General features: G+C 42.1%; 1 protein-coding gene across 10 annotated transcripts in view; it reads left to right on the forward strand.

Moving 5' to 3' along the window:
* The window catches only part of MLIP (muscular LMNA interacting protein), a 138,344-nt gene that overhangs the window by 74,237 nt on the left and 36,709 nt on the right, over positions 1-27,398 (forward strand). For 8 of the 10 annotated variants that reach the window (XR_003999508.1, XR_003999507.1, XR_003999506.1 and 5 more), the window contains 5 exons: positions 8,048-8,119; positions 20,278-20,343; positions 20,412-20,516; positions 20,614-20,673; positions 24,451-24,495. Coding sequence is in view for 7 of the 10 variants with exons in the window: in XM_030555620.1 (XP_030411480.1) it covers positions 8,048-8,119; positions 20,278-20,343; positions 20,412-20,516; positions 20,614-20,673; positions 24,451-24,495 (348 nt within the window). In the remaining 3 variants the exon portion in view is untranslated. The remainder of the gene's footprint in view (positions 1-8,047; positions 8,120-20,277; positions 20,344-20,411; positions 20,517-20,613; positions 20,674-24,450; positions 24,496-27,398) is intronic. The other 2 variants (XM_030555621.1, XM_030555623.1) reach the window with 2 other exon arrangements.

Genomic DNA, 27,398 nt, shown 5'->3' on the forward strand with positions numbered 1-27,398 from the left:
CTGTTTGCATCTAGCCCTCTTCTTGTTTTGTGGTCACAGCCTGTGAGAATAAGATCTTGCAAAAACACATGGCCTCATCCTGAGCAGTGCTGAGCACTTGCAGCTCCCACTGAAGTCACAGGTGTTCAGGTCCTCTCAGTATCAGCCCTGCAGAAGGAAAAGTGCCTCAGTGGGTCGCAGCTGAGGATACCAAATTCAGGACAAACTGCTGAGAAATAGGGCAAGATGACCCCAAACTGGTGATTACTCATTATGTTATACCAAGCCAGTAACAAAAGTAAACATCTGCTTCACCACAGTGTTTAACAAGAAGTAAAATATGCAGTCTCATTAGGCATTCCTGCCCTGGTTTTACCACCCAGACACTGGATTATATGATAAGTGTTAGCTGAAAACCATTTTCATCAACTATAGGGTCCTTCTAATTCCAAGAGGTGAGCCACTTAGCCAGGTCAATATATAAGTCAGATTTACCCAACAATCACACTGACGCCAATCCTTTAGTAACTAAAGCTAAAGGTTTAATAATAAAAGAAAAGAAGAGAGTTAATAATGATTAATAGATCATATACATACAAGTGATTGCAAAATCCTTATATCAGGCTTGTAGCAGTGATTGAACAGACTGCTGGCTTGTAAAGTCTCTCTCATGACTTCCAAAAGATTGGAAGCTCCTCAGTCCATAGTTCAAAAATGCTCCTTTTAGCTGTAAACCCACAGTCGAGAGAATCAGGGCAGGAAACATGCACAATAGAGAGATCTCAGGGGTCTTTTGTATTTTCTGCCATGTACCTGGAAATTTACTGTCTCAAACAAAGCTCATAGCTCAGTGCATGGAAAGTTACTGGCCCAAGATGGAGTGCAGGGTCACATGAGCATATCACATGTCCTTACATGCTTTGATGACTCAGAGGGGCAGCCATTGCCCATATTCTGGCTGAGGCATCCCCAGGAAAGGTTTACTGGGCAGAAGAGTTTCTTCTACGACCTATTGCTAGGGTGAAGTGCCCTTAATAGGCCATCAACACATAGCTTTCTGGGTCTAATGTAAATTCTAGCCAGGAATGGAACACATGTATAAGATACCCATGCATAGCCAATATTCATAACTTTAGCTACAAAGGTGCATATAAACAGGATAATCATAATTAGAAAATCATAACTTTTCCATTAACACCTTACATGACATACTTGGTACGAGATTTGTTGTAATTGTATAACAGTGGTACTATCAATGATATAAATGGTCATATTTAATTATACAGCAACTACTTGTGCTTAAATTTAAATACATATGTAAGTACTTTGCTGGACAGAGGCTTGTATTATTGGAAATTACACCTGTGACATTACTCAGGGTACAGTCTGGACTGTTGAACAGCTGTGTCCCATCAATTCTTCATCCTGGGTGCCTTTTACACTGCTTCACTGTGAGAGCAACCACTCCTGGTCTGCCTCCACACAGCCTCCAGCATGTAAATTACTCCTGGCTATACTGTATGGCTACGTCTAGACTACCTGCCGTATCGGCGGGTTAAAATCGATTGCTCAGGGATCGATATATCGCGTCTCATCTAGACGCGATATAGCGATCCCCGAGCGCGCTTATATCGATTCTGGAACTCCACCAACCCCAACGGAGTTGCGGAATCGACAGGGGGAGCAGCGGACATCGATCCCGCGCGGTGAGGACAGGTGAGTAATCCGATCTTAGATATTCGACTTCAGCTATGTTATTCACGTAGCTGAAGTTGTGTATCTAAGATTGAGTTCCCCCCGTAGTGTAGACCAGCCCTATGAGTGCTATGGCCAGCCACTCTTGAATTACAATGCAGAGCAACACCAGCAAATTCCCAGTCCCAGACTTTCCCCAGAAATGCATCTTGTACTGCCCTGCCCTCTCCTGGACAACTCAAGCTTATATAAAGGCTGTCATTTTATTAATAGAAAATGATATGCACAAATCCTGTTATTTCAAATGGAGTTTCCCAAATACTTCAGTCCAAGCACTTTGGCCTAGATAAAACAATAAAACATGTTTATTAATGACAGAAAAAAATGAAGTGATTACAAGGCATAAAAGTTCAAAGTTGGTTACAAGAAAATAAAGGTAAAACACAACTAACTTAACAAATTAACTGAATTCAAAGCAAAAGTCTCTCTTACCAAGTGCTTCAGCAGTCTTACTGGCTGAATTCCTTTCAGACAGGATCTCTCCCTCAGTCCAAATCTATTTCTTTGTTCCTCCAGTGTTGTGGCTGCCATGGGTAGAGAGAAAGGGAGGAATAATTTGGGTGTCTGTTACCCATTCTTATACTTTTTCCTCTTCTTTGAGAATCACCTCCAGCGGGGGTTCAGGAGACAGAAAGTCTGTGGCACTGGGAATCACCAGCTGTTTCTATTCCAAGATGTAAATTTCTGACTTGCCTCTTTTTTTTCCTGCCAAAGAATGGCTGATTAACCAGGTGATGGTTGATTTCATTTTGTTGACACTTGGCTGAGGCATCAGGTGGCCTTTTGTCTCTGAGGAACTGGTTTGTGGCTGCTTCCCCAGATTTGGAATATGTCTTAGTAACATTGTACATAGAATCTTATACCTTTACATGCAATGTTGCCACACATATTTTACCAGGACAGTAATGATCAACAAATTATGGGTTTTCAAATGGTACCTCACAAGGCATAATTTGTACAGTACAAAATTTATTATAGTTTTGTAAAATGACTAAACCTGGGTACAACTGGCACCACACCTACTTTTAGTTATCACCTGGGCTAGTCTAAATTTTCCATAATTTTTTTCCACGGAAAATTGGGTTTTCAGTTACATGATTTTTGTGTGTGTGGCACTTGTTTGCTTCCTTTTAAGTTTTGATTTTTCATTTGAAAACAAAAACAAAAAACAAACAACCCTATTAGCATTTTTGGCCAAAAATTCAAGTTTAACAAAAAGACAAAACTTTCCATAGGAAACAAATCCATTTTCCAATGAACTCTGGTTATCACCCTTGCCAGTGAAAATTTTTTACATATCCCGCAAGTAAGAATATTATTAACACAATACTAGTTACAATTCAACATTAGGAGACTAGGAAACTTTGCTTCTTCTGTTGCCCATTTGCATTCAGAAACTGTTGAGCTTTCTTGTTTCCCTTTCTATTTCTCTCTTTTCCTTGCTCTTGCTTGTTTTGCTGTAGTGTTGAAAACACTGTACTCAATGCCTCAGTTACAGGGTAAGAGAAGCATTCAATACCAGTACATTGTCTTAAACATGTCCTTTTTATTTCTATGCCTCCTACATGTTTGGCTTGCAGTGTAATGTCCTCAGCATGTGTTCTGATAAGGACATCACTCTGCCATTGAAGGGCAGTCAGGCATGTAGGCTTGTAAAGAATGTCATGAATTTTTCTATACTTCATAATGTTTCCAATTTTCCTGTCTGATAATCTTAATGTCGGTTCCTTGTTCCCCATATCAACTAAGATAAAACCCCTCCCATATTTTCCTTTTCTCCATTCTCCATGTTGCTCCCCATCACTCTTTTCTTTCCCACATGCCCTAGCCTCCTCATTTGTCTTAATCTTCTCCTTATTAGGGTGGAGAGCTTGTCTTCTGGTTGTGTAATGTCTTTCCACAGGCTGTGTTCCTGGGAAAATGTCCCAGACAACAGACACTTCTTTCAGCCTTTCTAAAGTTGGACTTCTGGAGTGAAATCCTGGCAAAACTCTCACTGATTTCAAATGAGGCCAGAATTTCACCCCTGAAGTGTGGAATTTTCTGACTTAGACAACTTGTTCCTGCAGTGAAAATTCCCAGAGATGTTGTGTCCAGGGACTGGCAGGGTGCCCCCCATGGCTTGCCACCCCAGGCACACGCTTGGAGCCCTGGTGCCTGGAGCTGCCGCTGGTTGTGTCTCCCATGAAATGTGGGAGGGGATGACCTCCCTATGCATAAATCTGTTTATGCTGAAGACTTGCACATTTTTGTTTTTACGTAGAACAATTCAAAGATTGCATGGGCTTTGAAGAAGCCATTGTGATCTCAGGGGAATATCCATAATAATTTTAATGAAAAAGCAGTTGGTCAAACAGGAATGATACAATTTCTAGGAACAGTGTTTGCACAACTTTTACCAGAGCTTTTAAGCTTTAGTCATTTTGTGTGTGTGTATGTGTGTATGTATGTAGATTATATATATAAAATATTAAACAACAAAAATACTGTGCTTTATAATAACATTAATGGCCGAAATTTCAAGGAATGAAATTAGCTTGCCCACAAAATCCACATATGTTTACACACAACTATGCTTATGTGAGAATATCAACTTAATTGAACATTCAAATAGGTATGCAATTATTCCATTTGCTCCTGGATTTTTACAGTTCTAATCAGTATGCACAGTCTTGAAATCTGCCCCCTCCCTCCACTGTTATAAGATCTAAACCCAGTAATTTAAAATTAAGATCTCTCACTCTGCCTTTCATTTCCTTTACTTTGCCCAAGTATTGCAGAAAGCTGAGAATAATGTGTGTGTCAGAAATAATGAGATAAAGGTGAATGAAGAATATTTAACTCTGAATATCTTCCATTTGGCGGTTTGTCACAATACAGTACATGATTATTACATATACTTAATTATAGATTTTCCCTTTACAAATCTATTTTCCTTATTTTACATATTTTTTCAATCTGAATCTCTTACCATTGACATCAACAGAAAAATGCTACTTGCTTCAATAGAAGGAGGACTGCAGCCTTTTTTAATGTGTTTGTGCTTCATTGTATATTATGACACTGACTGTTTCCTGGCCTCATATCAACTTTCAGTATTGTGCATACCGTTGTGCACATGCAATTAAATTGAGCACAATTAGACGTTTAGTTGCCCCTATCAGACCTGCAAGTGCATTAAAATCATTAGGCACCAAAACATGTGCAATTGCTGGTGCAAAAAGATGTGCCTATTATACTGAAGGATTTTTTTGTTTTGAATATTTAGCTTTTTATATATTTATATACCAATATGTATATATGTAAGTTTGTTCCACCTCCATCCCTGCAAACCGTGACTGGTGAGCTCTCCTGGTGATTCAACAGCACACACACTCCACAAGATACCTTCACCAAGTGTCTTTATTATTATTTCTTGCCCAGTGCTTTAGATACAGCATAATGTAGCTCTGCCTTTTATACTGCTTGCTTTCTTTTCTGAGCTATCCGATTGGTGAGCTAATTACTCCAGTAGCTTATCAGATTCTCTACAGGTGCAAGTGATTCCCATCAACTACCTAACTCCCTCCTACTCTAACTACCCAGTGCCCTGAATGTCCTAAGTGATCAGGGTGCTGGCTGCCCAAAGGGGCTCTATTTATTGCTGCTAACAGGCCCCATTACAGTATATGGTTTGTATTAAAAGCACTATACAGACATTGGAGAAAATCTCCAAAACCACTCAAATGATGCAGAAGCCTAATTTCCATGTTCAAAAGTGATTTAGATGCCTAGGAATTTCAGTGGGGGTTAGGAATGTAGGAGCTTTTGAAAATCCCCCTAGGCACCTATCTCGATCCTTAGGTACCAAAATACTTTTACAAATCTGGTCCATATTTGTTGTGGCAAATTGCTGGTACTGTTATGCTGGGTCTGGCGCTTTCTCTTCTTTGGGGAAGGTTCAGGACGCCATCGCTTGCCTCTGAATCGGTATTTTAATTACCCCACTAGTGTCCTTGAGGAGGGGAGTGGAGAGGGAGGGACCTGGGGCCGCTCTCTTTTCCAGGTCCCAACCCAGGGGCCCTGAGGTTTGTGGTGAATCACTTGAACTAGCGGTTCCTTGGCTGGGCTACTTCCCTCTCCTGCCCTTCAGCTTGGGAAGGGGCTTCTTGCCCTCCTTCTACATAAGCCAGGTGCCCCTTACCTAGGGGTTTTTTGGATTTCTCAGCCCACCACAGCACTCCTCCAAACTTTCCTTTTGGTCTCTCTTCGAAACCATTCTCTGCTCCAACTCCTTCAGACTGCTCTCCACTCCAACCAAACCTTCCTGCTCCAACTCCCACGCTGTCTGGCTGAAGCAGGGGTTTTTATCACATGACTGACTGCTGGTGCTCTAATTGGCTTCAGGTGCTCTAGTTAATCTATAGCAAACCTTCCTCCCCTTGCAGGGAATAAGGATCCCTGCTAACACTCTCCTGCTGCCCTCTGGCCATGCCGTATCACATTGTCTAAAGTTAATTGAACTTCAATGAGTTAGGTTCATAAGTCTCTTTTGAAAATGGGAAGTAGGCTCCTAAGTCACTTAAATGTTTTTTAAAAATTTACCATTAACTAATACATCTCTACCTCGATATAATGCTGTCCTCAGGAGCCAAAAAATCTTACCGCATTATAGGTGAAACCGCATTATGTTGAACTTGCTTTGATCACTGGAGTGTGCAGCCCCGCCTCCCTGAAGCACTGTTTTACTGTGTTATATCCAAATTTGTATTATATCAGGTTGTGTTATATTGGGGTAGAGGTGTATAAGCCCTGATCCTGCAATTTCCCACTTGTAGATGTAGCAAACTGCAGGATCAAGGCCATAAATAACAGCTGTGACAAACCTAAGCAAAGATCATGACAAAAGAGAGTAATTTTTTCTCCCATTTATTTTTCTTCTATCAGTCTGTTTAAAAAAAAAAAAACCCAGTTAGGGAGCAAATGTTACAACATTTGTGTACAATAGTATTCTTGTTGGAAGAGGTGGATTAAGAAAAACCTTATTACTAGAAATAAATTATGTAGAAATTAGAAACTCATGAGGGCAGGAAAAAGTATTAACTGAAGAACCCAATAGTAAAGCTTATTATACAATCTTTAATCTAATAATTGACTTGCCTCCAGTACAACACAGTGAAAAAAGCAAAGTAGATAATTTTGCTACTTTATTTCTAGAATTGGATGAACACGGCAGAAAAATATTCATTAACATTTGTTCACATGAAAACCGACCATTCACTTTGGTGGTATTTGTGACAATTTTTTACTTACTTTGTTTATTGATGATTCACGTGAGTGAAGTTTGCTCATCAGAATATTTGTGAGAGAAAAATGCCATAAATAATCACACATACAAATAATTATGTGAACAGTGGTGCCACCCCTCACAATATGGTATTTTTGCTAAAAGCCCCAGGTCTTGAAATCATTTAATTATATGAGAATATGAGCTTTCATTTTTTTTAAAAAGTAAGTTTCAAGCTCTCATAGTTGCAGAGCAAAGCTTGAAAGTATGAACCCTAAAGGCTCATAAACCAAAAGGTAAATTTAAAAAAAAATCTAAAATGTATTATTTAAAAAAACCTCATGATTTTAAACCCAATCTCATGATTTTGACGGGCCTGATTTATGATTTTTTGGAGGCGTGAGGCTGGCAAAACTGTGAATATTGCATGACTATTTACAACGGAAGGGTCCACAGAGACGTCTTGAAAGGTCTTCTTGGGTTTGGAGTTACTCGGGCAGGAATCAAAACAATACCACTGTTGACCAATCCACGCAGCACAAATAGCAAATGTCCAGGCAATAGGGGCCTGAGTCTGCCTCATTAAAATCAATGACAAAACTTCCATTACCTTCCTTGTGGACCACTGAGGAAGCCAGTTGAAGTGAACAGTCCATGAGCAATAGGTAGGTTTGCACAGTCCTTCCACTAAGTCATTGCAAATAAAGAAAACTTGTAAAAAAAAAAACAAAACCCAATAGCTTTCTTTATGAATACTTTTCCAAGTTAATTGAAGAAATTGTGTGCTGCTAACAATTCCCCAGCTCTACTTATGTCTTATATATAAAATATTCATGTGATTGTTTTTTAATAGTATTTATAAAACCATGAAAATAACACCATGAAGTGAAGTCCATGTAGTTCTTCTGTAAGAAAAAAACTTTTTCAAACCAAATGTAATCACTTTATTATTGATAACTTGTCAATGATATTGGTAGAATTAGCTTTCATTCTATCATACCCTTTTTTTTTCATTCCCATTTCTGCTTTCTGGCTTACCCCTTCTAGCAATACAAGATCAAGACAAGCTACAAGGCTTTGGCAGCAATCCCTACAAACACCTTGCTTATGGAGCAGAAGGTTAGTGTTTGCTCAAGAGCATGAAAATTGCCTCATGTATTCAAGCACATTCTACTTAAGAACTTTTCATAATTAATATTTTCCTGACAATGCTGGGAATATTTCAAAACATAAATACTGTGGGCTGACTATTCAGGATTATATATGCTACTATTCTTCAGGGTCAGTAGTGTTTTATAAGACTTTCCTATTCTGAGTTTCTACAAAAATTCCCTGCAGAAAATATTTCTTCCCATGGGAGTTCCAATTTACATCACACTGTCTAAAATGTTCTTTAGCAAGCTTCAAAGAGCTCGATTTTCACAGTTCGAAGACAGTGACAAATGTCTGGTGTTAAATTTTGATTATACAGTGAAGGCCACATTGTGCAGTCCTTACTTGTACAAAACAACCATTGAAGACAATGGCGCAATTGACAACTTTAATTTTGAATGAAGGGTTAAATTTTCAAATCACCTGTGACTTAGAAGCCTAAGAACCATTGATTCTCACCTTTTGAAAATTTTGTCCAGCATTAGTCTTGCTTGTATTAAAATCACTAGAAAGATTCCCATTGATTTCAGTGGGAGTTAGCACCTAACCTGCTTAGACATATTGTAAATCTCACCCTGAGGCACCTAAATACCTTTGAAAAATTAGCTCGCAGGAGCCTAAGTCCCATTAACTTGGGGTCCTAAGGGCCTAAGTCTCCTTTGAAAATGGGATTTAGGCTTATATGCCATTTAAGATAAGTCTACGCTGCATTGTAAACCTGGGCTTATGGACTCTGTGTTTCTAAGACCGTATTTGAGCATTCACATTGCATTGTAAATCATTGGACCAGAGGGTCTCACAGCCATGTTAATGTCTTCATACTGCACTGACTGGACCTTCTCTCTTGGGTCTAAGGCTTGAACAGCATCCACACTGCAAAATGACAGTGCTCTGACACAAGTCATAGCAGGAATTGGGCTCTGACCCACATCAACAAGCAAGGTCCTAATACCCAGGTCCTGAGTTCTTGCTGACCTGTGTCAGACTGATTTGTGTATGGATGAAGTACAGTTGGTTCTCAACCTGGTTCTGAGCATGGGCTTAGTATGCAGTGTAGACATACCCATAGGTCCTTTTTAGAGTTTTACCTCTGGTCAAGTATTATTAGTTGTAGGCTAGCTGATAATAGTTGGCATATTTGAAAGTCACACCACGTTTAACAGATACAAAGTGGATTTTTTTCTTCAAACCATTTAATACATTTGTTTTTTGAACTCTTTAATGCTCGATTGAAGTTTTTCATTTATTGCAGGTTATATGTTCTTTAACTGAAGACTTGGATGCCAAGCTCTTTCTTAAACATTGATTTCATATATTAAAAGAGAGAAAGCAAGTTCATATAATATCAGTAGAAATTAGATTTTCTAAGGCAGGATTTGGGTCTTGTGCTCAGATAACTTAGACTACAATGTACTAGATTATGCCTTAAGGCACAGCCTGACCCAGTGTTGTGTGTAAGTTGTTCCCCAAATAGGCATGATAAGTATTATGACTCAAGCACCACTCTAAGGTACAACTCCCTCCCTGGTTCTCCCTCATTTTGTGGGGAGGAAGAGAGTAATTTGCTACTGGCCTTTATCAACTAACTACAACATCCTCCTGTACCAGCTCAACTGGGTTGGCTGGCACACATTATCCACCTACCAGCTCCAAGAGGGAGTAAGTAGACACACAGCACCTACAAAGCCCAGGGCACCCAGTCCTGGTCGCCCACACAAACGAAAGGGGGGCTATTACTCATGTGAAGGTTTGTGGATCAAGTCATAGTCTAGCCCAAAGATAGTTATTGCTATTGCCAATAATTTTATTCCAGCTATCATTATTTAAATTTTTGAACCTAATGTTTTTATAAGGAAAGGTGCAAGAGAACTAGGTTTTAATTATATAAATCACTATTTTTTTAGCATATAATTCTTGACAAGATCAGGCCAATTTAAGTGAAAAGTTTTGGGGCATGTCTGCCCATTAAGCTGGAGGTATGATTTTCAGCTTGAGAGAAATATTCAACCTAGCTGTGATTGAGTTGACACCCTAAAAACAAAGTGTTTCTGTGGTGGTGCACATGGTGGGACGGGCTAGCTGCCTTTAGTACAAGCCCATTGAGGACACTAGGTACATACATTGGCTAGCTGCGCCATCGTGACTACACTTCTATTTTTAGCATATTAGCCTGATCAGAGCTAGTGCAGGGATGTCTCCTTGACCTGGAAATTGCACCTCCAGCTTGAAATTTAGACATACCTTTACAGCTGCACTTCTTGAACCAAGAAATGCTGTTCTGCAATATCCAACATAGACATTCCTTTGTCATGATAGTCAATACTGAACATAAGCTGAACAAGTCTCATCTGCTTATAATTATAATCACTGCTTAGGAGGTGGAACAAGGATTATCTAACTTTTCTGAAAGGCATTTTTAGAAAAATAAGACAATCCTTGTTTCACTTCTTAAGCAGTGACATTACATTGTAAGAGAAATGGGCTTGCCCAGGCCCTTGAAGTCTATGGATCTAGTCACAGTTCATACCACATACCAGATCACATGATAAAAAGGTGGTGGTGATTTTGTTTCTATTGCTGATATGTTTCTCTCCCTGTATCTAACTTTTATTTGTCTAAGCAATCCATCTCTATCTCTAATCTCTTTCTCGCTCTCTCTGTATATATAACATTTGGGAGGGTATCCTTTTTAAACTTCCTTTTATGGATTCCCAATGTACTATTGTCATTTTAACTGCAAAAGACAGTAATTCTAATGCTTTTTTTCTCCTCCAAGTGTGTTGGCTGAAGTGAGGTCTTTAACTTTTCCCCCCTTGCTAGAAAAGTGGCTCATTGGTTTTTTCATCTGGTAATCAGACACTCCAAGTGGTCAATTAATGAAGCTCTTTACTCCATGGGATTGATTTATATTGGGGCACTCTTGGGCAAGATGCAGAAGCTCTGCAAGGTGAGCTAAAGGGAAGACCCTTTGTGATCTAGACAGTAAGAGTAATTCAATTCTTTTCACATAGACAATGCATCATGCTACATCATATGCTCTTTCCTTCCCTTAGCAATGCAAAGATATACAATCCTACTTTCATTCCCAACTGTTATGTTGCTCTCTTTTTTCAAGCCAGCCCAAGCAAGGTGTATCTAACTGGTGGAATACTCCATTCAGTGGTTGAACTTTGCTTGTGAAGCTGAAATTCCAAACCAGGACCTCCGTAATCCAAAGGTGTTGGGGAGTGAACCAAAATAAAATGTGCCATTTTCTCCCCTCCTCTGAAAGTTACTTTCACAAGCTTAGCTTATTTCCTTAGTCCCTCAGGAAGCCAGTTTACATTATTGCCTCCTCCCTTCTGCTCTATGCTTACCCCTATGCAGTCAGAAATCAGTTTGTTTCAGAATTCCACCTAGATCAGTGGAATTCAATCCACCTCTTTATCTCCACCATGTTCCAGGGGCAGCGTGACTCTAGCTGGCTACCTACCAATCTGCTAATAGCAATCATCAAAGTGACTCTAGCAATGTGTGACAGTAAAAACGTGTATTATGAAATGTTAAAGGGTTGTGTCTTCATAAACGAACTACATTATAATATTTGGGACAATTAATTCTCAGAATCTTTTTTGGAACACGTGTTTCCTTACTACTTATGTGCTATGCTGAACATATACCCCACACTGGTATCTTCTTCATTACTGAGGCATTTGCTTTTCCCTTGTATCACAGCATACAGTGTCAGATAATGACAGGACCAACCCTTCAATCCCTGATAACACCGAATAACATATTACCTTTGTTCAGCAAGTATAAGAAAAGATAGGTCATCTACTGTATTCTAAATTATCCTGCGAGCCTTGATTCTTATCCTCCATCATTTAAATATTATGAGGTTAGATTCTAATTCAAAAAATCCAGCTCCGGGACAGATTATTTCTTTTTCTGACATAACATATCAATTATTTAGAGATTTCATTTATCAAATGTGCCGTAAAGATATCTTTCACTCAAAATGGATCATGAGAGAGGGCTTTATTTCAAAGAATACTGAGCAAACTGACTCAAAGCTACCTATAGTAGAAGTGGGGTATGGCTACACTTACAGTTTTGCAGCGCTGGTAGTTACAGCTGTGTTCGTACAGCTGTGTAGGGCCAGCGCTGCAGTGTGGCCACCCTTACAGCTACGAGCGCTGCAGTGTGGCCACATTTACAGCACTTGCAGCGCTGTTGGGAGTGGTGCATTGTGGGCAGCTATCCCACAGAGCACCTCGTCCCATTTTGGCGCTGTGGCTTGTGGGAAGGGGAAGGAAGTGTGCGGGTCTTTCCGCTTCCAGTTCCAACGCCCCGTGGTGCTTTGCTACACATTCCAAGCAGTTTGGTGGCATTGTGAGTCTGCAGCGCGATTTCTGAGATTTCTGTTAAAAATGGAGCCTGAGCTGCTGAGGACCTTGCTGATGAATGTTGCCAGCACATCACGCATGGCAGTGGAGCTATTCCTTCAGCTGCAAAGTGACAGTGAGGAGTCAGACGATGATATTGAATCGCCTGACGCTGAAGACACTCAATTGCTTGTGGCAGTAACAGACATGCTCAGCATCGTGGAATGGCGCTTTTGGGCTCGGGAAACCAGCACTCAGTGGTGGGATCACATCGTCCTGCAATCCTGGGATGACGAGCAGTGGCTGCAGAACTTTCGGATGAGAAAAGCCACTTTCATGTCACTGTATGCTGAGCTCGCCCCTACCCTGTGGCGCAGGAACACGAGATTGAGAGCTGCCCTGCCAGTGGAGAAGCGGGTGGCTATTGCAATCTGGAAGCTGGCAACTCCAGACAGCTTCCGATCGGTGGCGAACCAGTTTGGAGTGGGAAAGTCTACCGTTGGAATGGTGCTGATGCAAGTTTGCACAGCCATTAATCACACCCTGCTAAGAAGAACTGTGACTCTGGGGAACGTGCAGGACATTGTGGATGGCTTTGCAGAAATGGGTTTCCCTAACTGTGGAGGGGCAATAGATGGGACGCATATTCCTATTCTGTCACCACCCCACCTGGCATCAGAGTACGTTAATCGCAAGGGGTATTTCTCCGTGGTTCTGCAAGCGCTTGTGGATCACCGTGGACGTTTCACTGACATTTACTCAGGATGGCCTGGAAAGGTGCACGATGCACGCATCTTTCGGAACAGTTCCCTGTTCAGGAGGCTGAGGGCCGGGACTTTTTTCCCAGACCGCAAGATCACAGTAGGGGATGTCGAAATGCCCACTGTGATCCTTGGAGACCCCGCTTACCCCTTAATGCCATGGCTCATGAAACCGTATACAGGGAAGCTTGACAGGAGCAAGGAGCGGTTCAACTACAGGCTGAGCCGGTGCAGAATGACTGTGGAGTGTGCTTTTGGCCATTTGAAAGCACGCTGGCGTTGTCTTTATGGGAAGCTAGATTTGGGGGAAAGCAGCATCTCTGCTGTTATATCCGTGTGCTGTACCCTCCATAATATTTGTGAAGGGAAGGGTGAAAGATTCAGTGAGGAATGGACCTCCGAGGTTCGACGCCTAGAGGATGAATTTGCACAGCCAGAGAACAGGGCTACTAGGGAGGCCCAGGAAAGGGCTTCAAGGATTAGGGATGCTTTAAGGGAGCAATTTGATGCTGAGAGCCAACAGTAATGTTTGTTGCCTTTGCTGTGCTTTGTTCTACCTTGGGGTACAATATTTACCACTTCCTGCAATAATATAACGTAGTGAAAAAGAAATAAAATCCTTTATTCAACATTCAGTACATAAAATGCAAAGGGGGTTAGGGTGGTGGACTGTACATTCAGAGGTTTGAATATGTCCTATGTTGATTACTGTTCAATGTCTGCTGCACTTCAGGATTACTATGCTGCAGGGTAATGGGGGTGGAGTGCACAGGGTAAGAATTATAGTTATCAGGGCTGGTAGGTGATCGTACAGGTGTTGGGGGCAGCTGGGGGTAATAAGAAACTGGCTGCTGGAGAAAGGTGTTTTGTGGAAATACTGGGGAACAAGAAAGAGAGCTTTGGGAGGGCTGTGGGTGACCACGGTACATATCTGCCTGCATGGCTACGAGAGACTCGAAAGACTCAGTTTGGCAAGCCAGGAGGCTAATCATCTGCTTTGAGGTTTTTTTGGCAGCCAATTCCTTTCTCCTGCTTTCTGTTTGCCTCCATTCATGCATTTTCTGTCTCCATTCGTACATTTTCTCTCTCCATTCCTGTGTCTTTCTACTTTCTCTGTTGTAGTGATTCATAACTTATTTGATCAATTCCTCTTTTGATTTTCTGGGATTTCTTCTCAAGTTCTGCAATCTACGTGAGGCCGGTGATCCGGCTGCATTAGTCAAGGTCACTAGAAAAAAGAAAGATAGAACCATGTAATACACAGAGGCTACATTGTTTATTATCACACAGTGAAGGACTTTTTAGACTTTTGGTAGCATCCTTCTCACAGACCTCACATAACACAGAGAGGACAGGGAAGCTAAGTCATGGCGAGCAATGGGGTGAGTGTTTTTCCCCCGAGTTCCCCTTGGGAGGGGGAATTGACCGATGGGTCACTGGGGTTTATCTGCACTGGGTACAGGACGTAGCTGGTGTCCTGCACAGGGGATAGTAGTGAACAGGAAGGTGGCTAGCTGCTGGCGGGGGGGGGCCGCGTTCATGCCGTCCTGCTGGTGAGGGGGGGGGAAACGCACAGCTGTGTTGGCTGCCTGCTGGGAAGGGTGGGGGAGCACCGGACCGCACCGCGGGGCTGGCTGCCTGCTGGGAGGGGAGAGGTTTAACACCGGACCGCACCGCGGGGCTGGCTGCCTGCTGGGAGGGGGGAGGTTTAACACTGGACCGCACCGCGGGGCTGGCTGCCTGCTGGGAAGGGTGGGGGAACACCGGAGAGCACTGGGGGGGGACCGCGAACCTAGCGCCCTGCACTCAAGTATCCCTAAATTCTCAACAGGGTTTCCTACTGCCAGACATATCACTGCTGCGTGTTACCTTGGAAGAGAGGGAGGGTCTTCTACAGCAATGTGGATTCCGCCCTGGCCCCTATGCAGCTTGCCTGTGTGCAGCCATGGTCCCCCCACCCCTCGCTGCACAGTGGATCGGACGAGTTAGCCTGACCCGGACAAGGACCAGGGTGGCTCTCCCGATCAACTTGAGAAAGCAAATTGCAAACGCTCTGGCTGCAACTTTTCAAGAGATTACCGAGGCAGATTACAGAGACATGATAGAGCAAATCAATGGGCTATTCCACGTTTAGGCATGCATGCAGGCAGCCATAACCCCAACCCTCCTCTCCCAAAACATACAAATCTACTTACCCCGAGCACGATCCTCAGTTTCTTCCTCACCAGCAACTTCCTGCTGCTGCGACTGGCTAGCCTCCTCCTGGCTTGAGAAGAGCTCCTGGCTGCATGTGTCCTGGGACTCCGGGGTGTCTCCCTCCACGCCAGTAGCCTCACTGTCGCCTTCCTCTACACCCTCCCCCACTTCTCCCTGCTGTGAACTCTCCATCTTGGTCCTTGGATTGGCAGTGGGGTCACACCCAAGTATGGCATCCAGCTCCTTGTAAAAACGGCAGGTTGTGGGGGCAGCTCCTGAGCGGCGATTTCCCTCACGGGCTTTGCAGTAAGCACTCCTCAGCTCTTTTATTTTGACCCTGCACTGCAACGCGTCCCGTTCATGGCCCCTTCTCATCAAGGACTGCGATATCTGCCCATAGGTATCATAATTTCTCCTTCTGGAGCGCAGCTGTGCTTGCACAGCCTCCTCGCCCCAAACACTAATGAGGTCCTGCAGCTCTGAATTGCTCCATGCTGGGGCTCGTTTGGTGCATGGAGGCATGGTCGCTGATTGATTGAATGATTGATTGCACTCCACACCTGGCTGAGCAAACAGGAAGTGGATTTTTAAAATTCCCGGGGCATTTAAAGGAGGGGTCAGCTGAGCCCAGGGCAGTGGAGTGTGCATGATTACCAGAGAGGCTTCTAAGGTATGCTGGGATACCTCCTTATGCCACGGAGGTCAATAAAAACGCTGGTGGGTGTCCACACTTGCTGACCAGTGCTGGATCACCAGCGCTGGATCCCCTACACCCGAGGCTCGACCGGGTGTACAGCCAGCGCTGCAACCAGGGAGTTGCAGCGCTGGCCGTGCTTTGTAAGTGTGGCCACATCCTAAGTTGCAGCGCTGTAACCCCCTCACCAGCGCTGCAACTCTGTAGTGTAGCCAAGGCCTTGTTAAAGCTTCTCTCAGGACTGTATTAATACAGTGTTCCCCCTGAATTGAAGGGATTTTTAAAATAGAGCCTTGAGTAGATAATCCTTTAAATAAAACCTTCTTCACACTCAGCAACAATTGTTTGGTTTTCGAATATTCTAGAATCAAAATGGATAAGTCATTAATGCAAAATCTCGAGTTATATCTTTCTTAACTCTGGAGCCCCAAGCCAAGAAAGTCCTGCCCTGCACTACACAGCTGATCTTCAGCTCTCAAGAGGGAATCTTTATCATATCTACTGTACTGTTACATATAACTGTTTCTTACAAGTTAAAGTGCTGTTTGTTTCTGTGACTTCCTATTCTGATCTTCACAAACAGCATACAAATATAGCATCTATTTTGGTTTGAAATACTGAGAATGATTTTACATTATTTGGATTTAGCATTCAGGGATATGCTTTGCTATCCCCATTAAAACCATATCATTTGACTAACATCATATGGGTCTAAAACAACATTTCAAGAGGATTTACGTACTTAGGAAAAACAAAACAATCCAGGAAACCCACCTAATCACACATTTCCAAGATGAAAATCTTGTATCAAAGAGTCATGCTAAAAAAACATTTACTTCTAGCTAGAGACCCATCACTAGTTATAAAATGGGAAATAAATGATTTATCAGTTTGTGTGATTACTAAAATGGCAGAGCCCATCTGTCAACATACAATTTTGCAAAGCAGGCTCTGGAGCTCCCTCTTACTTTTTAAAAGCCATCACAGACTTTTGAGTTCTAACTGTATCAAAGTTTCATGGTAGTCAATCCTTTGAGTCATTTCCCGGGATCTTTAAGAAATAATACAATTATACGAGGAGCTGATGATAGTTGAAGCTCTCTCATGTGGAAAGGATTTTTTTGTACATGCTAAGGCTTTAGGAATGTATTGATAAGGAAAAATGTGCTAGAAAATGAAGCAAACCACTCCCCCCCAAAACAAACAAACAAAGAAAACCCAAACCCCTTCACTTGCTTTGCTCAACACAGGATTCTGAAAATTCATATGATAAGACGACAATTTTTACTGAGTGTGGCTGGTACCGAACAGAGTATAGGCCTTCAGCCATTTGAAAAATAATTACACTAGTGGGTGAAGTGATTGATTTCTGTACAATCTAAACTGTAAAGTGCCTTGATTCTTCTAATAAAATATCCAGGGTCAAAATCAGATTGTTCATCCATTCCCCTTCTGCTTTGCTAGTAGTTTAGCAATCACAGGAATTTTGGAGGGTCATACTGTCAACATTGATCTCAATGAGATGCATACATTACACTCGCACAAATCTTACATATATAAGGACAAATGAGCAGTTAAACATGTAATTATCTGATTTACACACTCAAATGCACTTAGCACCTTATTTACGCTCTCTGTTACACTTCACCTTGAAAATATTGTTCCTTCTGTTAAATCCTTCACCCTCCTTTCAAATATTAAAGCAGGAATGCTGTTTTTCATACTGTTAAACCAGCAGACCAGGGTGACAAGCTTGGCTTGTTCTATCCATATTGCTGATAGCAATAATGGTGCAAAGTACGATTATTATATGACATGACCAGTGGTTGCTTGAGAAATGCCAGTTTTAATTTTAAAAAAATTGTACTTTTCAAATAATTTATAGCACTCGCATGCTATTTTTTTCAGGCATGTGAAAATTCAAAATATTGCACTGATCAAAAAGAGATTCAGCTATATTTTGATACTCTATTAATATATTAAAATTAATCCATTTGGGTACAGGCACTGAGTACCCATAAATCAGTTTCCTCTTTTCTCTTCCACTGCTTTGGGGGAATCTAGCTGTCCATTCCAAAGGAAGGAGAGCAAAAATAAAAGAGATTGAAAAGTGTTGAAACTCAGTGTGGGGGGTTCTTTTTTCTCAGCAGTGAAGTAGTGCTCGTGAAAGGCTGTAGATAAATGGCCTTGAAAATTTAAATTATCCATCTCTCCAGGTTCAACAAGAGCACCAAGCAGCACAAATTTCCCGATCGTGACTATCATACCATGACTGCATTTTCAAACTGCCCACTGTGGTATTTTGCATATGTGGTACCTTGTGAAAAGAAATAGTTTCCTCATCTCAGAGTGTGTTCAGCCACTGGAAGCATTCTGATCATGTAAATTTTTTTTTTCTTAGTGATTTACTGTGCTCAGTATCCTAATGGAGGTGGAATTCTTTGAGAAGCTTAGCAGAGTCTCCATTCTGAGGGTTTATTTGATTTAAATATCTAAATAAAACAGATTGCTTTTCCAATTTATATCCAGGCACTTTACCAGTTACTCTACTTCTGTTTTTGTGAAGGGTTTTGAAATCTCAGAATTTGTTTTCAGTTTGACTTGGAATGAAACCCCAATATTTAAAGATTTTCAATGAAAGTTCTGTTTAAAAAAAATCACTTCAGATTGATGGAAGCCTTTCATTTTTATTTAAAATTTTAAATGATATGTTGTTATATATATTACAGCAGACAATAATTGAAAGAGCAGCAAAAGTAAAATACCAGTAACTTTACAATTCTGTGTTGAATGTCCTCACTAGCTGGGCAAAGAGGGGTATTCTATGCCTCACTACGTAAACACATGCTTATTTTGCAACCACACTGTCTTGTGTTGCGAGGAGCCCTGACATGTACAATGCTGAGATGTCACTGTTCCCACAGAACCCCACTGAAGCAGGGAGCATGCAGAGGGCAGGGTAACTAACTTTAAATATATTTTGCTCTTTACATATTTTTTTAAATTAAATAATAAAAAGGAAACTGAAAAAGCACAATGTATTTAAAAATCTACAGATCCCGACCCCTGCAGTCTAGCATCATTCTCCAGCAGATTCCAGGGTAATTATGGTATCTCAGCATGGCATCTCCTTGGAAGCCACTTCAAAGCAGAAGCAGGGTAACAGCAACTAGACTGTACGTCAGAACCTAGAAGAAAGGAAAAGATGAATGATGTTCTGAATTCTCCTCTAAGCCTGGCTTTTGTGGTTATTCAGCATTCAGTGGTAGGATTAGAGATGGGCAAATTCATTTTAATCAATTTCAAGCCGATGCCAACTTTGTGGGTTTGAAAGTTTGACTTGTATTCAAAGCACATTGGGTTTGTGTTCTGCTTTGGAGAGATTGCGATGAGAGGAAGAGAGAAAAAATTTGAATGGAAATCTAAACAGATATTTATAAATAAGGCACTTCAGCCATTAAGGCTTTAGAACGTTCTCCTTTTACTAATGTATAGCAAAGGTTTTCCTTTATCTACACATTTTTTTGTTTAGAACACCTCCCCCACCAAAAAAACCAACCCCCCCACTCTACTGCATCCTTTATCAAGTTATATAGAATCTTAGTGCTTCTTAAACAGGAGTCATTTATTAAAGAAGGCAGCCACAGACACAAACCAAGAGGCTTCCACAGAGATTGGGTCCCAGTCTTATTCTCTTGCTTACCATGGACCACACCTTGTTTGGAATGCTATTCAGCACACAGAGACATCTAGTGCCTCAATAACCTACTGTAAGTAAATAGTGGTGGGGAGACAATGGGTTTAAATTACATGCGGAAAAATTTTCATCTTAGTTACTTTTCTGAACTCCAAGAATAATCAGGATCCAAATGACGACATTCACCTGGAGGTTCTCCCCTCTCTAATATCACTGGAATTTGGTGATCTGTCGGTGCAAAACACCTTTAATGTTTCAAGGTATGGCCACTTTCATTTGACGAAGCTTAGTACAGAGGTATCTTCTTTCCCAGCTGATAACAGGGAAGTACCAAGTAAGGAAACTTTCACACTGAAAAGCATGTTTTTATTTTCAGCCAATCTAATATCAGAACAATTTTTATTTATCTCTAGGCATTAGAAGAGCCAATTAAAACAGAAAAAGTGACTGAAGACACTACTTTGGACACACATTCGGAGGTAGGTAATCACAATAAATCTCTCCAGCCAGTGTTTCATTTGGACTCGCAAAGACAAAGCTAGTTCAGTTGTTGCTTTTACTTTTCCAGATGTGCTCCCCTGCCCAGCTCAGGCAAAAAACTGAAGAACTCTGTGCTGCCATCGATCAAGTCCTACAGGATCCCTTGCCTATGGTAATATAGCACTAATGTGGAATTTAATTGTTTTCTCTCTTTTCTGTCTTCTCTTGTTATTAACAAAGTCTGTGCCCTTTCAAATCCCATTTTTCAGCGCCGGTGTGAATCTTCTCCATCTTCCCTGCACACATCAGTGGATTCAGATGTAGGCAAAGTAAGTGAGTAAGTGAGGCCACATACCACAGATACAAAACCTATAACAGTAGAAAGCTACATATAATCTTAAAAGATGCAAGATCAATACAGATCCTCCCCCAAAAAGACACAGAAGAGAGAGGGAGGATAGAGCAGCTACAGCTCTTGAGTCACTTCCTCTCCACTGCAACATATCTACTTGGAGGCAGGAGTAGTTGCAGTGTATGAAGAAAGGGAATTTGTGCTTTGAAGGTCCAGTAGTCAGGGAAGAATCCAGCGATACGTGGCCTTCCAGAAAGCAGGACATCTGAGTGAATGGCCAAGCAGCTGGTTACTGAACCCAACTGTAGGTGCTGAGTACCCCACTCCTCTAGCCACTTACTGCTGAGCCTCAGCAAGCTTTCTACACTCCCTCAACCCAGACGATATAGAGAGGGCACGTAGATGGGCAATGAGGAAAAACTAGAGACATGGACAGACTTACTTGTTAGAAGTCATAAAGATTGTAACTGTTCAGTTCAGAGGGGAGAGACTGAACTTTTAGGTCCACTTGAACCAGATTATTTGTATTTGGGGGGAAGTTGGCAGTACAGGTATTCCTTCTGTAGGGTTGCTGGAGCCTCCTCAGGCCGTCCCTGCTGCTTCATCTCTTCTTGTTCCTTTGATGTAGCAGTGTACGTGGCAAAGGGAAGGGAACTTATTGGATTATTACAACAATCTGTAACCAACTAACGCCCCTTTTTGCCCTATGACCGCAGAGGTGTTAACAGGCCACTTCAGTCTGAATGGTCACATAGAATATGTATAACTACTTTTGCTAAACAATCTGTTCAACCATGTATTTAGCTGTAACACTCTCAGTATCTTTTCCAGACCTGAAGGAGAGCTCTGTGGTACTCAAAAGCTTGTCTCTCACCAAAAGAAACTGGTCCAATTACCTCACCCCACTTGAATCTCTAATGTCCTGGGACTGACATGGCTACAACAAAGCTGCATTCAATTATTGGCCTTGGTCAAGGCAATTTTGGTGGAGTGGAGAGAGCAAAAGCAGACTGGAGGATGAAGAAGAGGACATCTTGGCAGTGGGTCCAAAGCCCATTGATGCCAATGGGTCCACTATGAATGGACAACACTTGCTGTTGCTCTGCACGTTATCTGGTCATTTACATTAGTGCAAAGTCGGGGTAAAACATTACCTTACTGGAATGGGAGTATTCTATACCCACTCCGTATTGACTTTTCACTGGTGTAAGTGATTTCACGAGTAGCAGGGCAATGGTGAAGTGAGTCTTAGGCCTCATAAGAGGAAGAGGAGGAGGAGGAGGGAAATGGGACAGTAGTTAGAGAAGCAAGTGGGACTGAAGGAAGGATTTCTTTTTTCCATTTTTTTGATACAGGGATACTTGTACATGCCTGTAGCCTGATTCCTCGGTGCCTGCTCCTTGTGTAGTTATTTACACTGAATAAAGTCGCTGTAAAATGTTACTATAGGTGAGTGAGATTTCTGCTGTGATAGTTATTTATACCACTTTATACAGGTGTATATAATTACACCAGGTGCAAGACAGTGGAGAATTGGACCCCAAAGGAAAGAAGCCAGAGTAAAGAGTAATGATGAGGGAAATAGAAGGAGTGGGAGGAGAGATACAACAGATATCTTAGTTTAAGTGCCTTAGAAATGCCATGGATTAGACAGACAGTAGAAGACAATTAGATGAAAGAAGACAGTTCTTGTCGGATAATAGCACAGAACTGAAGATAATTCCAATCCATTTCCTATGCAAATAGAAATGAAATCCTATTTGGGGATTGGATATGTCCCATTCTGTCTGTTAACAGATTCATTCTGAGAGTTCCCAGATATTATATTAGGGAGACCAGATAGCAAGTGTGAAAAATTGGGATGTGGGGTGGGATGATGTAATAGGTGCATATATAAGAAAAAGCCCCAAATATTGGGACTGTCCCTATAAAATTGAGACATCTGATTGTTACCTGGGATTCTTTCAACCCAAAGCTCTTGGTAACTTTTACTCTGTGTGAGCAGGTGTCAGGAAGTAAAGCAGGGGAGACACGGCTGTCCGACCAATAGATGGCTGGCACAAACAGGACGGCACAAGAGTGCTTTCACTTAAAGCTAAACTTTACTTAGTCTCAAGCACTTACACACGTCTGCAACAAGATTAGTAAAACACCCCCAACCCATGATCATTACCAAAGCTGAGCGTAGCTTTCAAGTGACACAGCGGCAGGCTTCCAGTGGCCAAATCTTCCGTCTGCCGGTGGTGACCGCAAGATGCATCCAGAGGAAGAGACCAGTCCTGAAGAGTCTCCCCTACCTCAAACTTTCCCCCCTTATTTATACATTAGAAATAGAATGACATGTCCCTTAAAGAAACCTTGTTTAGTAAGCAGTTTCAATGATCAAGCAAGAGGCTCCTTCTGATTATTGATTAACCAGGTGTGGGTTTTTCCAGAGTTTGCAGCTTTGAGACCCCAATAGACATTCCTGGGGCACATCCTGTTCTTCTAAAATGTATCAACATCTTCAACATAATTCTTATCAAGAAGGATGCAGAGTCAAGCTGCCCTTTCTCTGGCACCCAAAACCCCGTCCCCTCCTGTCTTCGTCAAGCTGAGACTGCTGAATGGCCAGTTTACAGCTTGCTGACTAGGCTACCTTTAACAATAAGTCATATTGGTTTCACGCACTTTACTGGTTTGCCTAAGTCTCCCCATACATGGTCACCCTAGATTACGCGGTCACAATAGCAAGGGCAACTATAACACTGTGAGGTCAGATGCTGGAGTCGCATCTTTGACACATAATAATATAATACAGTAACTTCTCATTTAACTTTGTCCCACTTAACGTTGTTTCAATGTTATGTCCCTGATCAGTTAGGGCACATGCTCGTTTAAAGTTGTGCAATGCTCCCTTATAACGTGGTTTGGTTGCCTGCTTGTAAGATTCTGTGGAAGAGCAGCAACTTTACAAGGGAGCATTGCACAAGTTCCACTTCTCTGCCTCCTCCCCCCCCAGCGCTTCCCCAAACAGCTGTTTGGCGGCACTTAGGACTTTCTGGGAGGGAGGGGCAGGAGCAGGGAAGCACCTTGTCTCCAATCCTCCCACTCCCGCCTAGAAAATCCTAAGCTCCTGAACAGCTGTTTGGCGGCGCTTAGGACTTTGGGGTGGGGAGGGATGTGGTGTGCTCCAGAGATGAGGTGGAGTGGGGGTGGGAAGAGGTGGGCCTGGAGTGGAGCAGGGACAGGAAGAGGTGGGCCTGGAGCATTCCCTGCAAAATCTGAGCCTGTTCTCTGGGGAAGCTGCAATTGCTGCTGCAAAGATGCTTCCTAGCGTCCTTGCCTGCAGTGGGCTGTGCCTGTGTGGGGTAAGCCAGGGGCACTTCCCAACCGCAGTACAGTACAGTACAGTATACAGTATAATGCCTTTTTTCTTCCCCTCAAAAATTTCCTTGGAACGTAACTCCCCGCATTTACATTAAATCTTATGGGACAATTGGATTTGTTTAACATTGTTTCACTTAAAGTTGCATTTTTCAGAAACATAACTACAACATTAAGTGAGGAGTTACTGTAAGTCAAACAGTTACTCAACACTGAGAGCTAAACATTAATGAATCACATCTCACCTCTCTGATGAATGTTTCATAATGGTTGCAGAGTGATGGTTTCTTAGACTTTTAGCAGTTAATATCTTGTTACAAAGTTAAAAGTTAGTGGAATTGTCAGATTACTGTTGGTTGCATGTTATATCAATGTATCTTGTGTACAGATGTCTGCAACACTGCAGAGAGCAGCTGGACGGGAAACCAGATATGTAAGTCCCTGTATAATTACTCTGCGTTTTAGCTACAGAAATGTGGGATTAAGCATCCTTCTTGCAATAATAGCTGGGTCTGCCTGAGGGAAGGGAGTAAATCCATCTAGGATATGAAAAGTTCTTTACAGCAGTAGGGGAAGTGAATAGTTCAAGGCTTTGGAAATGAGACTTGGCACTTCTCACCACTATTTCAATTCAACCTCAAGCCTTACCATCCAGTGGCTCTTCAGTGTGATGTGAGCTGGTGATCTCAGTCTAATTCCTTTGTAGACAATGGTCCATATCACCCAAATACATCCTTACAATTGTGCCTTGGTTGCCATCTACAGTTGCACAGATTAGGGTGAAAAGATGCCCAAACCTCTCCTTCCTCATGCACCTCTGTAGAGGAATGGTCCCCAAAGTCTGCTTGAAGTTAAGCCTGCAGAGGGGCAGGTCACCCCAAGGAGGGGCATGGAGGACCAAAGAAAGTGTGAACCCTGGCTGCATACACAGGGTTAACATGTGTGATGTTTTTTGAAAGATGAAGCAAAGGCCGCTCTGGCTTGCGCCCCTCCAGAACTCCCAATGGTGCTGTGCCAACCTGAGGCAAAATGTCTCGCCAGGAGCACTTGCTTGGCATGACATTCCTAATCTCTCATATTGAAAAACCTCAGTTTAGTCCTGAATGGGCACCAAATATCCTGTCACTTCTAGAACTGGTCCCCACAGAATGGGGCTAAGAAGCATTTTTTTGAAGAAAATACGACAGTTGTTAGAGAGGCAGGGGAAACTGAGGGAAGGAGTTTTGGTTTTTCTGTTAAGTTAGGGGATACGCAGCATGCTTGCAGGCAGGCCTAATTCTCCTCTGATAATAATTTCACTTCCACTGCCTCATGCTGTTCTTGTCTTACATGTACTGTGACTGGAAAAGTTGACTTTTTGCTATCCTCCCTCTGGCACCTTAAATACACACACGTGTGCACTCACGCACACAATTAGTTATCTTAAGTCATTTGTTTTATTCATTATTCAACATATTAAACTCAATTAACATGTTTATTCTCCTTAGGATAAGCAGTTAAGGAAGGTACCTTTTTTTACTTATGACCCATTTTTTCATGTGCTGACATATGTCTGCTCATTATTCACCAGTCTATCTTTCTACTCAATCACAGATTAGATGCAGTACAGGCAAAAACAATAGAGATTTTCTGGTTTATTCCCAGCATACTGCTTGATCAATGCAATTTTGTTTCCTGTGAGCAAGTAGCTACAGAAGTGATTTTTTTCTATTGCATGCTGTTATGTATTTTTTATTGCATATTATGGAATGTGAATTTTGCATGACACAGTGTGCTAGTTTGTGCTAAATAGAAAGGTGATTTTCATTTTTAGGTGAAATGCAAAAACAAGCTGACATGTTGTATCTTGAAGATGATAATGCATATTGCTCACCATTCCAGTGTAATTCTTATAATCTCTGAACTGTGCCTGAAACATTTCTTTAAGTAGAATTATCCTTACAAGACATACAGGGACTAGAATTTCTGTCTGAGATACTATTTTTGGAGCTTAGTCCTGTGTGACTCAACAGGGTAGGGTTACCGTTAGGTTCATTTTCTTTGATCTTTACAAATGCACTGACATTTTAAAGTCTCACATCAACTCAGATATATATGTCTTCTTGCCCATATTTAATTTTTTATATTTTGTTCCCAAATGTGAAATTGTTGGAGTTGTTTATTTGTGGGGTTTGGGGAGCAAGCGAATACCCTAGGCTAATGCACATGAAAGTCCTCAGATGGCTGCTCCTCAAGAGTGCAGAAGGCCAAGACTACTGCCACCTGCAGGGCTTCCCCAGAAGACAGAAGAACTACTGCCTCAAGGGAATCTATCAGGGGATTGAGGAGGCTTTAGGCCTGGAGAAATACCAACAAAATCTTGTGTATCTTGAGCAGGGACCAGCAACCTTTGGCTTGCGGCCTACTAGGGTGAACACCCTGGTGGGCCGGGCCGATTTGTTTACCTGCCATTTCCACAGGTTCGGCTGATCACGGCTCCCACTGGCCACGGTTCACCGCTCCAAGCCAATGGGGGCTGCAGGAAGCGGTGCTGGCTGAGGGATGTGCTGGCTGCTGTTTCCCGCCTCCCCCATTGGCCTGGAGCAGCAAACCGCGGCCAGTGGGAGCTGCGACTGGCTGAACCTGCAGACATGACAGGTAAACAAACCGGCCTGATCCACCAGGGTGCTTACCCTGGCAAGTCATGTGCCAAAGGTTGCCGATCCCTGATCTAGAGGCTTAATTTCCTGTATATTCAGCCCCCAAATATTGTGTGTCCAGGGAAGTCCCCAAATTCCTTTTTGTCCGGACCCCCCTATGATCACTTATCCTGCAGGCTGCTCTAATTTAAACTCTGAGTCCATGGCCTCTAAGGAACCACGGGGGCAGCTGGGAATAACCAGGTCATGCTACACTAATACACCACCAATAACAGGGTTTGTGGAAAGAGCCAGTTCTGAACCATTAACACAGCTCTATACCACCCAAGGAATCACAATTTATTGGGGTTATTCTCGGTAGCTTGCTTTGGCTGTTTTCAGCCACATAAAGGGGCTAAAAAACAACATACAATTAGGTCCCAGGGTTCTGTTTTGCACTAGTAAGAAAGCCGTGTCTCTTCCTAATGAATTCAAAAGCTAGGATCTTCTGTGATGGACCTGCTGAGACTGAATTTGCCATTCATTGTAAGGACATATATTGTATTAATATCAAACTGTGAGCTCATTCAGTATGCTCACTACCTCATGAGTAGTGATCTTATTTGGAGCAATGATTTTTTAATATACTTTTTTTTTTTACAAGGAAGTTGCACTATGTTTGTTTTATCTGAAATAGATATTAATTTGTTCAACCGAA

Source organism: Gopherus evgoodei, chromosome 3, assembly GCF_007399415.2.
Source record: "Gopherus evgoodei ecotype Sinaloan lineage chromosome 3, rGopEvg1_v1.p, whole genome shotgun sequence".
In the NCBI taxonomy this organism is placed as follows: domain Eukaryota; kingdom Metazoa; phylum Chordata; order Testudines; family Testudinidae; genus Gopherus; species Gopherus evgoodei.